The sequence below is a fragment of the Anarhichas minor genome, unplaced genomic scaffold (assembly GCF_050575085.1).
Source record: "Anarhichas minor isolate MPS153535 unplaced genomic scaffold, ASM5057508v1 ptg000023l, whole genome shotgun sequence".
NCBI classification, from domain to species: domain Eukaryota; kingdom Metazoa; phylum Chordata; class Actinopteri; order Perciformes; family Anarhichadidae; genus Anarhichas; species Anarhichas minor.
In genome coordinates, this window is record NW_027466469.1 from 3,152,950 (window position 1) to 3,169,291 (window position 16,342).

General features: G+C 43.7%; 1 protein-coding gene across 1 annotated transcript in view; it reads right to left on the minus strand.

Moving 5' to 3' along the window:
* Positions 1-16,342, minus strand: part of arhgef10la (Rho guanine nucleotide exchange factor (GEF) 10-like a) — a 97,499-nt gene that overhangs the window by 14,134 nt on the left and 67,023 nt on the right. Inside the window, exons 20-22 of the mRNA XM_076097024.1 lie at positions 7,052-7,138; positions 1,978-2,189; positions 903-1,060 (exon numbers count right to left, since the gene is read on the minus strand). Coding sequence (XP_075953139.1) covers positions 903-1,060; positions 1,978-2,189; positions 7,052-7,138 — 457 coding nt within the window. The remainder of the gene's footprint in view (positions 1-902; positions 1,061-1,977; positions 2,190-7,051; positions 7,139-16,342) is intronic.

Here is a 16,342-nt window from a genome sequence, read left to right on the forward strand (position 1 = left end):
GTCCTTTTCTTTATACAAAGCAATGAATGGTAATATTTAATCGGCACACAGCAGCTTGGTGTAATTAATCATCCTTTCTGCTTGGGAGGAGGGAGGAGGAAGGCAGGCACGCTGACATACTGAGGCCAGGTAAGAAGAACCTGGTGATAGAGCTATTGTACTCCCGCTGGCTGTGAAGACCGTAAACTACTGCTGAGGTGGTGTTAAGCCCCCCCCCTGGCCTTGTGCAATGCCTGACTAAACATGCCATGCCATCTACCACATGGTGAAGTGTTATTTTCATACTGAGAGGAGGGCTGAAAATCAGTGGGCGCGGGGAGGAAAGCGTAAAGGGTGAAGTGATTCTAAGGCAGTCGTTTGAAAGGGAGTGTAAAATGAATATCATTGTACAAATACTCTCATTATGAAAATAGATTTACTGGGAAATGTGTCCCAAATGACACATAATGCTAATATCTTTATGGCAGAATTATTAAAAACGATTTTGATTTGAGCACAACATCGCAACAGATGTTTACTGCAGAGCTGTATCCTGAATGTATAATGCATGGAAACAGTAAAACTCATTTGTACTTATTATTTCACTGTAGGGACAAACAAATTTTTTTGTCGAAGGCTCATTATAAATAAACAATAAAAAAAAAATATGTAAAGTCCATTTCAGAAACAAAAGCTAGGGGATCAATAAGTAACCAACCGTAGGAAATATGATTTCCTGTTAAATGAATACACCCTGTTTTTCTAATTGTTATTGCAACAATAACAATGACGGGCCTCATCCTGTTTCGCATCATATCTTACCATATAACATAACAAAAGTACCAGTGACAATCACACGTCCTCACTTCCCCAACAGACCACACATAGAGAATTGCAACAGGCAACCTCGGGAAGCTCCTTACCGTTGTTGCTTCTTCCATAAACCATCAAGGACCCGTTCCGCAGGCCCGCAAACAGGAAGCGAGCGGAGTGCTTCAGGCACAGCACGGGGCAGCCCTCTGGGTTACGGAGGGTCAACAGGCATTGTGCTGCAGTGTCCACACTGCCGTACACCAGTACGCTGGAAGAACAAAAAGCAGCACGAGCCGACGTGATAAATGGGTGTCATTTGAAATGACAGAGTGCCTCGTTTTCATGCGGCTTGATTTAACAGCGCACTTTGGGGCAACGCATTGTGTATGTGCAGCCACTCTGTCTTTCTCATGTTCGAAATGCCACCTGAACTTTGCTGCATCTTATTGTCTTCTTCAGAATGATGAATGCACATCGCTTTTGGTTCCTCTGTCTGAGAAGGAAAATGGTAAGTAGCATTGGAGATGACAGTCTTCCGAGTGCGCTAAATTGCTGAAATCGTATGTTTTCTTTTATTTGACTGTCTTTTTTCTTTTTCCCTGGACAGACACTTATATTGAAAGAGGATGAGTCGGCATAAAAACAATTGCTGACTTTCAGCTCTTATACAAATGACTAAACACTGCTGTAAAGGAAAGTTACAGAGAAATGATACAATGGCTGAATCTCAAATCCAACAATATTCTTTGTTTGAAAACAAGAAACAAGCAATTTATTCACAGTGGCGAACTATGACGAAGCCTGAGAGTAAAGCTGCCCTCTGTTCACTACGGAGGGGATCACAGGGTTTATTGGATCTGAAAATGAAACTGTGATCTTAGCAGCAGTAGCAGTATTGATGCTGTGTTGTGCTATCAACTCTGATTTCTTGCTTTGATGAAATATTGACAAGTAAATCTATACTGTTAGAAATATCAGTGGACTGTAACAAAGGATAACACAGGACACGCTTTACAACAGAGGATGTGGAGTATGCTGAGAACAAATTGTGTTCTATGTTTTTATCTATGTGGTGCTTTTTTATTTTTATTTTCCAATAAAATCGAATTTCATATTTTGACCTCATTCACCACAAAAAAAGCTTGTTTCTCATGTGTCTGCAGCTTTGTGTGATCAGTCTCTCACCGCCCGTCATCTAAGCCAACACAAATGTTGGCGCCGATCCCCGAGGGGGCCTTGTGAACTCCAGCCTCCACTTCCTCAGCCGGAGGAGGCTCTGGCACGTATTCCAGACAGCGGACAGCAGAGCCTACCTGCAGGCTCTTAACAGTCCTTGGCATGGGTCTGTTGAGGGAAAATATCTCTATCTGCCCATGCGAACCTTCTCCACTAGCCACCTGTAGGGAGACAAAAAAAAAAACGTCGTTGGAAAAGGTCAGGACCCCATGTTAAGCTGTACCAATGGACTGAATCATAATGACACAGGTAATAAACCATTCTGCTGAAACAGGGGGAAGAAAAGAGATGGGAAGAGCAGAGAGCAGAACCGGGCCAGCCTCCCTTAGATCATCCGTGCTATGTGCGATCTCTGTCTTAATCAAATTATGGAGGCCAGAGGATAATGTGTCTTTGGTTAAACATCCTCTACCTGTCAGCAATTTAGATTTCAGAAAAGTTCAAATCAATTCTCCTTTCAGACCTTGTCGTTTGTAGTTCTCCCTCCCTCACTTGTTTTTTTTTTTGAATATCACTTAGAATTTTAAACACATTATGTAATGGATTCACAATGTCATCTCCGGAACATCAAACAATTCTTATAAGTCTGCGATCTTTTCATCAGCGGAGAACAGAGAGGTTCTCGTACGTGTCCGAAAAGGCTCCGAGTTGTTTATCAATGAGGTTTTTTTCGGTTTTTTTTACGAGATCAAGTGACTGATCTATTGCTGGAGTCAGTTCATGATGAAAAATGAAGAAAAATGTATTATTTTCGCTTTAATTGAACTGACATTTGACATTAACATTTCTAAGGTCGCACTGAAGTTGAGGACGCTGTTCTCAGTACCAACAAATAAGCACAAACACAGCTGTTAAAGCTGTTAAAGCCGGGATCTTTCAGCGGCTTGATTTGGACGGAAGTTTCAACGCCTGTAGATGCCTGTCTTTTTTGAAGAGGGACTTGTTTGTTTGGGTTTCGCCCTAACAAACAAGAAAGCAACCTCAAGCATGTCATCAAAAAAAAAATAAAGAAAAGGTCCACCAATCATATCGAGCTTCCCAGGGCAGTGTCTGCCTCAATAGAGGCTTGATTTCCTGTGCACCGCATTTATATCGGCCTTTGTGTAAGCCTGTCAAAGCCAATGCAGAGAAAACGAAGACAGCAGGAGCCCTCCAACCAATCTCCGATGCAATTCCAATTAAGGTGGCATTGCTCCCATTCCCAAACAATTAAAGTGTCGCTGTGGGTTTTCAATATGACTTCATTCAGTCATTACTCGCCTCGGTGGATGTCCAGATAAAACAATGTCCTCCTCGGAGAAGAAAAGCAGGACTGCTTGCTGCTAGACACCAAGGATGTATCCCCTGTATGAATCAAATCGTGTGAATGTGACAGGAGCTAAATATAGTCTTTAGCTCCTCTCCTCCACGCTCGCCCTTATTTGCATGCAATCATTTGTTTGATTTGTATCAGCGTGCGGAATCTGGACAGGAGCGATCCTGTGGGCTCTGGAGAATGAGAGAGAACAAATAACGGTCTGTTGCACAGGGTGAAAAAAAAGATAGGGAGGACTTATCTTGCAGCGAGGAGCCCAGAAGAAGAAAAACACGGCTTCAAGTGACTCTGTGCAACCAGAGCCAGAGGCAAGAACCCCCCCCCCCCCCCCCCCCCTCCCATCCAGACTCCCCCCCACTATTTATACATTCACCTCCCAAACTCCTCCGCACACCACTATCAGCACTGTCAACGAACACTTTCCCCTCCTCTTTTCAATCCCCCCCCCCCCCCGATATCCAGTGCAAATACTGTGTCCTGACAAAGTCATCACTAGTAATTTAGCAAAATAGATATCTGGAGTCGTGCCCTGGACAGATCCCTGCTCTCAGCTTGGGAGAAGCAAAAACTTCCCAAACAGCAACTGCTCTGCCAGCATTAATTAGATTGCTCTGGCCGCAGCGGGGAAGCGTGGGAAAATGGTCACGATGGCACACTCTGCTCGATTGTATTCGCCACATTGAGAAGCCAAAAATCATGGGTCACCAGATTTGCTGATGCATTTCAAGCTTCCCATCACTGACACCTACTATGAATACTAAACGGAAACGGAATATTTGAGCAAATCTGTGATTGGACCACTAAAAAGCGGGCGGGCTTAGAATTTGGCGCGATACAAAGCAATCAAAGTGCTCCCAATCTCTTTTAAATAGGTGCACAACATGACTGAGGATGTGAAGTAAAAGGGTGAAAATAGGTATTTTTTTAATTTAGGGAAACTTTTAATGGAAACTTTATCAAAAATGTAAAAGTACGATGTTTTGAAAAGTGGGACAAGGGAGGTGAAGGCAAACAGGGAAACACTGGGGTATCAGGCTGATTAGACACAATGTCATTACTCTGATCAAAGCACACAGAAATCCCCATAGCCCATCTCACTTTAACATGATTAGTGTCATCTCTTCTTTGACAAGCCTGCCAGGGAGGTAGAACCAACTGGGGGCGGGAACGCTCAGCCACTAATTATTCTTGCTGGATATGCAAGCCTTCACTATTATTGTGTAGCTCGGATACCAGTTTGTTTTTGCTGTGGTTACATGTTGTACTGTAGAGCAACGTTCACTGAGCTTGAAGGTCAGATGTGATTCGTACTCTAAGAGGTACATTTCCTAATTGAAAGATCAGTTCTGAATAAGCAGGAACGTCCTGCTAAGTCAACTGAGTCTGGAGTATTGAATTTCCATTCATGATAAAAAACGGCTGAAAATGTGGACTCTTAAGTAAAAAACCTAAGCAAAAGGCAGTATCAAGGTAAAATGGTATACCAGCGTATTTAGAATACAGACGCTTCTCTTTCAATTAAACAGACACATATGCTGACATGCTGTATAGGGTTTCCTCCCGTGTACTGTGGGCATGGCTAAAACCACGTTTCCACCAAGAAGCTCCTGATCATTTTAATGCAAGGACTGCTTTTCAAGGAAAGACAAAGGTTCCTTCAGCCTATTGTTGTGTGTGTTTCCATGGTGATCAAGACAGTAAACACACAGCCTGCAGTTCAGTGAAAAAAAAATAAACGTAGGTTTGTCTCACTGCGACAAAGTTTCCTGCTGCAGAGTTTTTACCGTGTGCACCAATCCTCTGCTGAGTGTTTGATAGTTGTACGTGCTTTAGAATGCAACCGCCAAGAAATAATCACAACATACATTTTGAGCGATCACTTTTTTTTGTGACTGTCTTTTTTTAAATGTTCTCCCCTCTTCCTAAAACGTTCGGAAAACTTCTTTTATGAATAAAGCGGTGCACAAGTCGCCGTGTGTGTGTGTTGAACCAATCAGCGACGAACAGCCTGAGCGTTCCTACGCAGCGCGTGTACACGAGGGTATGAAGGTGGGAAAACATTTTCGTTGACATGTTCGAGACTTCCTGATGGCATTCACCACAAAGGAGACACAGTCCTTTGGTCTCTACCAGCAAACATTTTCAAGTTATTGAAATGCAAAGTTTTGTTTTTTTCGAATACCAAATGTGACTCCCTCCAAGCACAGATATGCAATTATAATTAAATGGAGAGGTGCATTTTCTGTTCACTGAGCAATGCTTCATCGCAGTAAACCATTAACATTTTTCTTCCCTAAGTATCACATCCATGTTGAGGCAAACTTAATTGAAACTACTTGAAATTTAAATTGAATTTGTTTTGACCTGGTAAAGTCTCTAGGACGTATTATTGACAAGCCGTTGGGGTAGTTTCTACTCCTTTGCTCTCTGGACTGAGGGCAGACTGGACGCTGCAGTGACTCACTATCGCCTCTCGATCAACCGGTGGAATTACAAGACAGGGCGGGCCGGACCCTGCTCGATATTTCTGCAGCAAAATACAATGATGTGTTTGGAATAACGTCAAAACTGTAACTTCATCACACTCATAATAATGAATCTTCTGAATGTTTTCAAGTAAAATTCCGGCCAGATATTAGCACGTTGCACCTTTTTTAATGATCAGCATTCAGAAACACTTCCTTACACTTGAGACTTGCTTGACAGACTGAAGACAAGTTGAAGTGTCAAAATACTTGAGACTTGAACTGGCCTTGACTTAATAATGTTTAGCTCTTTGCAAGTATATGCTCTCTACAGATAGCTGCTGAATCCACCGCACATGGTTTATTGTGCAGGAACACCAGCCTTCCCTTCGCTTTACTGGAAGCATTTTCTACACACAGCATTATGGCCAAGCTAGCTTTGTGACTCTAAATGGTATGGGAGGACAAGGTCAGGGACTTTTAAGTCATCTGTTATAGTAAATGCTCTCAGAGAGGCTGAAGGTGAGAGCGGCCTGTGCTCCTTCAAACACTGATACAGTGTCACAGTGGCCTAAATGCCGGCTCCGCCATATCTCTTTTACCCATCTGACTGAGCATCCGGTCCTCTGTAGAATAGCCACACAAAAGCAAAAGTCTGAGACACTGAGCCCTAGTCCGCTGTCCCGGAGGACCCACAGTGGATTTAGCCACCTGTTAGGTCGAAGGAGGATTATCTGTGCCTGATAAACTGCCCACATTCCCCAAAAAGAAGAGGGAACTAAATTGAAACTTAAAGATTAATAGCAGAGTCTCTGCATCAGTTTCCCCCTTTTTCTCGACCCAGCTAAATTCCCACAAGTCCGGGGATTGTGATGCGATAGTCTGGCGGCACACTTTGCCCCACTCATCATAAAACACTCTGTAGCAGTTACCTACCACTAGCCTTTATACTGCACTGTATTAATTCACAGTTTCTTGGCGACATTTTACAGAGAAAAATGGTGCATGCCCCATTCTTAGCCTTGGGACACATTTTTTATTCTGTGTTTTAATGAATGGGAGCAGAATGTGGAAAGGACGTTTAAATGGTCATGGCAATTGTGTTAAAAGCTCAAAATATTAGCAACTGTAAATATGCATTGTTTTGCCTTGACGTTTTTATTTTACTTATTTGGCATTCAAGTGTGTGTGTGTTTAGGTGTGTGTTTGTGTGTGTGTATAAGAAACCCATTACAGTACTTACCCAAAAGTAGCCTTGAGGTAAGGAGGTGCTCGCTGCAGAGAAGCCCAACAATGCACAGTGAACCGGATTGTGGAGGGCAGCTTCAAGCTGCAAGAGACAAAATGAATATTGATTTAGTGTGTGTCACGGCTCAATACTAACACTTTAGTTTACCTTCTAAGAGACCACAAAACTGGCCCTGACTGCTCACTTTTCATTGGGTGGTTGCTGACCATGAAGTGCCTCAACTTTGCCACCGACAAGAACTTTGTCATCTTACATCAGTGTTTAAGGCTTTCCACCCACGTCGAAGTAGTGAATGTAAGGGTATGAAAACACTGGCTTGACGCATTGCATCTTATTAAAACTCTTTCTTACATTTTCACAGAATATTCAAAATAGCCGTCGAGTCTTGTTAAGATTGTGTCTTGTAGGCTGTGGGTGAATAATTAATATGCTAAGAATTGTTTTGAAAAACAATGATATCAACAAACGATAGCCCCCGATGTTCGTATTTGAATGTAACCTGCAGATGTTCAATCTTACATCGCCTGCTACTACTAATGCCAAGATGAACACGAAAACTAAAACAATGCTTAATATTTCAGTCATTATTGGAGGCAAACGTTACGCTTTTGGCCTTTAGCTTTCATTACACAACTCTTGTTTTTACACCATTACATTTGTTTGGTGTTACTTTGAGTTGTACTTCTTTGAGTAACCGTACTGTTTGTTCACAAGAGGATGTAACTCGTGAACCAAGGCAGTAGTCTATCTAATATCAATAAAACGAGCCAATACCCTATTAAGAGGGAAAATAAATCTATATTCCTTAGACATATGGCAGATTTGTTCCCCTGAAACGGAGTGATGGGGGTTGACATTTAAAGCGCCCCTGTGGTGAAAGCTGCTCTTCTAACCGGCGGTCCTTCCCATAGGGAATGATTATTATTTTGGTGTGTGACCGCTAAGGGTGGGCCAGACGGAACAGCTAATTTTGTGTTGTCGGGGTGTTGAGGGTTTGAGAAGGAGGGGGGGGGGGGGGGGGGGGGGGGGGGGTGAAGAGAGGGTCAGCAATGAGCACCGCACGTCTTTAACTGTCAGCCTCCACGGCGACAACCATCAATCACGGGTAATTTATAGCCTCTCCGGGACAGGACCCTCCCCCTTTTCTCTCTCTTGTTGTGTGTGTCTGTAAACACTAAACAAAAAGAGGATGCTGGCCAGATCACTGCTCTCCCCATCTGCACCGTGAGGCTATTCCTCCACCCCCCCCCTCCCCCCTGTCTGTCTGTCTGTCTCCATCTATTCATATTCTCTACGCAGATGTATGGTTCGTCCTCTCTATCAATCTCTCAGTCCCACTTTCCCATTTCTCATTCCCATCTTTCACTCTCTTTTTTTATATGCCGGCTCTTTTTCTTCTGTCTGTGTCTTTTTTTTTTTCTCCCTCTCCCCTTCTGCCAGCTCCCCCGTCAAGTGCGGTGAAATGTTTTTTTGATAGGTAATTAAGTGGCAGCCATAATAGTGTCCATATGGAGGCCCTGTGGTTAAGAGAGAGAGAGGGAGTGGCGGTGGACCAGAGGGACCGCAGCACTATAACGGACGGTGCCGCTAGTTCGATGGTGGTTGGATTTGTATCGGTCACCTGAGACTGGCGAGCATTGTAGGCCAATCTTTTTGGACCTAGATTGCTTTATATGTTAGCACTCTCTAGAGTCAGCCTGGCAGTGGGATCTATCCTCTCCATCACAACAGTCCCACCGCAACATTATATTCAGGTATTCAAAGGCAGGAATGTGCATTGATGTGTAAATGAAGAGCCTTGTTCCTTAATGAGATATTTACCATTTAAAAAATGTTATGTGGGCGCAAGAAGAAATATCATTTTGGAATATAATACATGTGAGCTATTTGCAAATGACAGCCTATTATTCAAAAGAAAGATACACAGCACTCTTCCTCTAAATCCACACAATCCCACAATAATTACAATGAAACATATTGTCCATATTATCAATTTAGAATTAAACATTTCGACTGTTACACGAAGCAACATTTTTATGTGAGAATGGCTCGATGTGCGCAAGACTAGCGAGGCGAGGATGGATTGTTTTCCTACTAAAGTGTAGACAGTGACTGTGATCAATACAGTAAACCGCTGGTCCACTTACTGGACTCCTTTTAACAGCCAGCCTAAGAAGCCTGTGTGGATCATTTGCACCTGTGATTGTGGAAATCATTTCGAAGGAGCACAAAAGGAAATGTTGTCTTCGGCAAAGACCATCTCGCTGGCGATCCAAATGCTAATACGGTATCACTGAGACGCCATTTCAAAATCAATGAGATCCAAGCTTTCTCAAAGTCAATCGCCAGTCCTTGTTCTAGCACTCACTGTGTGTGTGTGTGTGTGTGTGTGTGTGTGTGTGTGTGTGTGTGTGTGTGTGTGTGTGTGTGTGTGTGTGTCTGTCTGTAGTGGGAAGCTGAGGCTATTCCCAGGTGCGGAGGCAGGATGAGAGAGGAAGGTGAGCCTGTAAGCCGGCTGATGAAGGTATGATGGAGGACTTTGGGGAGCGTGGGTAGGAAAAGGGAGGAAATGGGCAGGTGAGCTAATTAAAGCGAGATTTGTTGATGTGATGAGAGGGCGGCCTCCCAGCTGCCGGTTACCAATGACCCAATGGTTCGACAGAGAGTCCGCCCCACCCATTACCCCAAGAGAGCGCCAGCCCATATGCTGGTTCCAGGTGGCAATGGTTAGCAGAGGAGCATCCATTTGCTTTCCTGGAAGATAAATGTAAAATGTGTGAAATTACACCAATTCCTGCAGGACAGAATGGATGTACCATTTAGTCTTTTATCTACTGGGAACATTTTCTGCCAAGTTACGCACCCACAGCTCATGGCTCTGTACGTCGACAAATGTAAGAAGAGGTGGTTATTGGTAGTGGTCTAATATGACAGGGAAGGGTTTTAATGATTCATGCTTTAGGCTGTCAGACTGTCTGAGCGGTGTCCCCTTGCTAAGGGTGACTTCCCCAAATCCAATTAATGTTTTACTTCCCAAGGCTACCCAGGTGCACTGATTTTCCTTACAGCAACATTCCTCTGCAAGCACTGTGAAATCTGCTCTCGAACATGTGGGGGATTTACCACACATCCGATTCGTGACAACCGCTATCCGAAGAGGGTCCGTGCATCATATCCTCCCGGGGCACCATCATGTTATCAATGACAAGACACACTGCGGCCAGCATTGCATTGTCTGGCCTCCGCCATGCTTATGCAATGCATTCTCTTTATTGGAAAGAGTTCTCTACAGTCACTTATGAGATACTGCATTAAGCAAAACTCCTGAGCCCACATTTCTGCACTGTTGAGAAGAAAAAAACGAGTTTGCAAATATTATATATTGCACTGCTGAAAATCAAATAAAAAATATCTCTGTAAAAACAGCATGCGTACGGAGAAGTGGGTGCTGTACATATATTAGACCCAGGGAAAGGAAGTATGGCTGCATTTTCTTTTATTTTTTTCTGATTCCATAGTCACAGTGCCTTCCCCCAATTCCACATACCAACAATCTTTTACACGCACTAACAAGCACTAATAGAAAACGTCCACTGTTTATTAACTGGTAATTGACTGGTGCTGGCGCTCCCTCCCCACTGCAACCCCACTGCCTAAGGCTACGGCCAGTCATCCTGAAATGACTTACATCCAGAGCACTGCTACAGGTAATGCACACTAAACAAGCTCCTAACATGAGAGACTCTGCAAAGTTGCTGCTCGGGTTATCAAAAATGAAAGCTCTGATGGAGAGCGGCGTCTCCTCATTGATTTCTTCATGAAATATAAAATGATGCTGAGTTTTCTGACCATATTTTGTCTATTTTGACCTTTTTTGTCAACATAAGTTGTGCTTCTCTAACAGCATGTCTGCTGCGGTGTCACGGGAGTTCACGGTTAGGACCCAATAGCAAGACCACAGGAGACAGAAGTTGGTATAAACAGGTTTTATTTAGCCTGAATAAAGATAGGAAGGTGTGATGTCCCGTGGCTCGACACCAGAGAGTCGGCAGATCGACGGTGTGAGTCCCGTGGCTCGACACCAGAGAGTAGGCAGATCGACGGTGTGAGTCCCGTGGCTCGACACCGGAGGGCAGGCAGCTCGACGGTGTGAGTCCCGTGGCTCGACACCGGAGGGTAGGCAGAGTGGCGGTGTGAGTCCCGTGGCTCGACACCAGAGAGTCGGCAGATCGACGGTGTGAGTCCCGTGGCTCGACACCGGAGGGCAGGCAGCTCGACGGTGTGATGTCCCATGGCTCGACACCGAAGGGTAGGCAGAGTGGCGGTGTGAGTCGTGGCTCGACACCGGAGGGCAGGCAGAGCGGCGGTGTGTAGTCCGTAACACAACGGAGGGCAGAGCGGTGGTGTGTAGTCCGTTAACACAAGTAGGGCACGGGGGATTCCCGGACCGACGGACACCAGAGGCAGGTGCTCGAGGCAGAAGGTGATACAGGGTTGAAGTGGGTGAAAGACGGTACGACCTGACAACCCCAGACTGCAGGACCAGAGTTTATATAGTGCCAGGGGAAGCGTTAGTGGGACCTGAGTCTGGTGTGTCAGCCTGCAGGAGGTAATCGGCTGGAGTGGCTGCAGCTGTGTGGCCATGGGAGGTGTCTGGTCTGACAGGGATCCTGACATGCGGATGCTCAACATTTATCATGACCTAAAACGTGTTCTGCAGCTGGCCCTAATTTAGTAACTGATTAATGACTCTGACAAACTGCTAATACTCTATATCCATAACGTGCATTTGGATGATACTCTTAGGCAGAGAAGAAAGAAAGTAACACCCCTCCAACTTTCCTTCTTTGATTTCTTACAGATTCTTTTCTTGTGCTAGAAATTCTAACTGAGGAGGTGAGCAAAGAAAAAAAACAACAGTAAAACTGACTTTTATACAGTTTAAAAAACAAAGAATAAAGAATGTGAATATGTTGTCAAGAAAAATCTGTACAACTGGAAAAACAAAAAAAAAGATCTGCGGAGAAACAAAAACAGATGGTGAGTTCTGGAAGAACAAAAGCGACTGCTCACCGAGGATGACCGGAGAGACACGAAATTCTGTATGCCTGGGGTGAAAACATACAACAATTTTCCAAGTCAAATTGCCAGGGTCACACGGTCAGTACACCCGATTCTGACAAAAAAAAAAGTTTGACCTTAATTTCAGACTACACTATGTTTCACTCCTACTTATTTGTTTTCCTTCTTCGATTGAACAATACAATGTTTCCTGACAGCAGATGGCTAAATGTATCTCTAAAAGTAGAAGGTACATTTACATAACTGTGGTATCGTCTGATATCACTCCATCCAATAGAAAAGGTTGGGAGCCGCTTCTCTGTAATAAGTCATAAATTAGGATTTCGGACACTTGCATCATCCTTATATTTCACTGGCAGGTGTAGTGTTGCATAAAGGTCATTTCTGATAACCGTCAAAGACTAAAGATTCAGTTGTGGGCTTTTAGCGAAAAAGTACTGAACATGTTCCCTGTTAACAAATGTTTTTGTTCGACTGTGGGAATTTTTGGGGGCAAAATACAATGAATGCATTTTACACTTTGGAAATAAGGGCAGTCAAATAAATGGTGCACATTTGGGAGCAAATAGGGACAGATTATTTATCTGTATTTTCATCAGGGTTCATCAGAATCAGAATCAGCTTTATTGGCCATGTACGCATACAAGGGATTTAACTCCGGTTTTACATTGCTCTCCACGTACATACACAGAATTTACAAATAAACAGGAAAAAAAAATGTAAATAAAAAAACAGGGACAACAAAAAAGAAAAAGTAGAACAGATGTAAGCATAAACATTTAACGACTATGTACAATATAAATATATATATATATATATGGACACAACCCTATACAACAACAGTGTCCATGGAATTAAGGTGATCGTGCATAATGGAGGTAGTGCAGTTTGACTGATTAATTGTTCATCAGAGTGACGGCCAGTGGAGAGAAGCTGTTCCTGTGTCTGTTTATCTGACAGATACATACATTTTGAGGTAACTAGCTATAGTTTTAACCAATATTTGTCTTTCAAAATTGTAACAACTGCCTTTTTTGCTGAAAAGTAAAAAGAAAAATAGATCACATGGCACATCATCAAGATGTATACACTCAGTTGTCTATTAGATACAGCTAGCTAATGCAATCCAATCCAATCGTCCTGCAATAAGTCCTGCGTTTATAAGAGTCATTGATTCAGCTGTTTGGTCATTTGGGTGAGTTACACTGAAAAGTGTTACTATCATATATCAGTGAGGGAAGGCTGAACATCAGAAACACATCTCTGTATACTTCAGTACAGTACAATAGCACCACAAACTGCCCCCTCCAAAATGATCATACAGCTGCCAGCTGAGTATATATACATTGTACAGTATGTATGCCACATAAGCTCTTATACACACACACACACACACACACACACACACACACACACACACGTTGTTTGTGGACACACTCTCTGACACAACCATACGGGGACAGCAAAACACTGTTTGCTCATTATCTGTTCTCCAATACATCGTGCTCTCATAATGAAGCTAATACAAAAGGACAACGGGATCAAAGTTGGAACTTGCTTCTCATGTTATGATTTCGTGAGCTCGATGTCGCCCTGCGATTTAAAATTCCACCCGCATCTACGAGCGAAGATCAAAGGGCCAACCACCTGCTGTGCTCGCAGGCCTGCGTTACGTTCCGAATATTCAAAGTCATTTGAACACAATAAGATTAAACCATCTGCACGAAAGGGCTGAGTAGACAGTCTGATGTTTAACTCTTGATGGGCACGTATTAGCTGCTTTAGAGGAGGTTGGCACTCGAGGCAAAACCATCTGCCTATCAGCTTATTATTAAAACCGGCTCAGGACATTTGCCTCAATTTAATAACCACTGTCTGTACAGTAACGATTCCCTGTCTCCCATGGCTATGCCACAGATCATATCAGCAATAAGTGGAATGAAGTTGGAGAGCGGTTTTGCATATCGCTGCTCAGAGCCACTGCCTGACATTGGTAGGACATCACAAACTCATATTCATGTCTCGACTGAGATTTTCTTCCTGCGTGTCCTTCGCCGCTCCTAGCTGAGCGAGCGATTGCAACACGCCCAACAAATGTGATGCAAATTCGCTGCGTCGCTATGCCCCCCTACTTCCCACACACACACACACACACATAAAGATCCATACACCCACTCCTGCTGACTCCTGCGGCCATGGCAGTTCCAACTCTGGATGAAAGCCATGTGCTGCCCCTGCATTAATGGGTTCAAAAGAGGACTACAGGCCAAAACTTCTGTGCGTAGTCAATCACTTCCTCCATCTTCACTTCCCCTCTGACAGAGACGGGAGACATCCGCACGGGGCTCAGACAAGCTCTGGATGAGCGATCTGTACCTACCTCAAAGACAGAAACTGACACAACTGTTTGTCAACACAGGGGCTACTAGATGAAACCCCGGGCACAGGAGTGGACGAGGCTTTCTATAATCCTTTATCAGATGGCAGGAAACGCAGAACAAAGGGAGCTGTGGCACCAGCTCAGTCCTTGCCATGTGGCGGTTGCAGCTACTTTTGCCAAGGAAGCTCTGCACATGAAGGAGCACCTCCCGAATTTCAATCTGCCCCCTTACAATGCTTGGATCCTAATTCTGTGGTGGCCTGTTTGGCACGACATGAGACGAACACAAATCACAAGTCTTTCTCAAAACAGGAATCTGATTGTTCAACCACCGCACTTCAGGCCCATTGTTTCAAGCCCGTATTGTGATATTATAAAGCAGTTTATATCTGTTCTAGCCATGATATTACAAGCATTAACCATTTCATGAAAGAATCAAAGATGAGGTCAACTCATTTGTTAAAACTTTCTACACGTAAACACTTTCTAAATCACATGAAAGTCCCTATTTGCACCTACTTTCAAAGAGAGCAGAGGGTACAGACAACCTGTCATTAAAGCTCTTAACACTGGCCAACACAACAAATGAAGCAGCATCCAGAGTGGTAGTTGTGCACGTCTTGAAAGCAAGTAGCAGGAAGACTAATTAGCAGAGCAGAGAATAAAGAGAGGGCATATCACTGCAGCAGACAGGATTTGTTTGCCACAATAGAAAATCAAAGAGGAGAGAGAGCCTTCTCCCCTTTTTCTTTTGGAATTGATGCAGTTTTTGCCTCTCCGCATTGACGTAAAGAGGAAGAATGTGACCGAATTAGCACATTTAGCAGATCTGCAGGATTTCCCTTCTGGGTACATAATTTGTTCCTGCATGCTATCTTGACAAGTACAGAGTGAGCAGAGAAGGAGGGCCAGAGAAGGAGGGCTCTACTCTGAGGCATTGCTAGAGTGTCTTTGATTCCCTGTAATTAGTACGTTAACTGTCACAGCAACAGATCAGGCCCTTTGCAAATAACCTCAATGTCAAGCGGTGGGTGTGTCTCTCCCCATTCCACGTCTATACAGACACCGCACTGCCCTCTGTTGGCGAGGAGAGTCATGAAGGGGAAAGGAAATGCATAGCATGGAAGCCAGACTTGCGGTGCGAGAGCAAGTGGCAACTACAATGCAGTTGCCATGTAAATTAGAGCAAGGCGACTGAACTAACATGCAGTAAATCAACTCTCTTTAGTGCACCTTAACTGTGCAAATCAGACTGAGCAGTTAAAATAAAACCCCACCTTAATCCTGTCATTACGTTGGCAAATTAAAAATCCCAAATCCTTTTCACCGTCTCTGTTCCAGCTGTTTAGTAAATGAATTAAGAGCTCAGGTACACGGGATGCAATGATGACAAGACCACATTAGCATGCTGATGCTAACACAGTCTCTCTGGGATTTGTTTCAACGCGCCTCGTATTCATTTCAATACACACACACACACACACAGCGGCAGTGTTGCTGCCGAGCACAACGGGTCTCGCTGTCCTGTCCGATACGTGTTGGAAGGAGGAAGGCTGTGCTGTTGACATCCATTCATAATACAACTCATATATGCTCTCATGTTATTGGTTACATCATCGTAGACTTCTTTTGGAACACTAGAAACTCTGTTTCTTACACTATTAGAGAACAGATCTGGTCAAATTGAACCTAATAATTAATCGAATAAACTCGGAATACTTTGTATTTTTACGTGAATTCTCTTTTCTTTACATTTATTTTACAAGCGCTCATGAAAATTATGAAAGGCACACCTCCATTTAGCCACCTCCATTCAATAATAA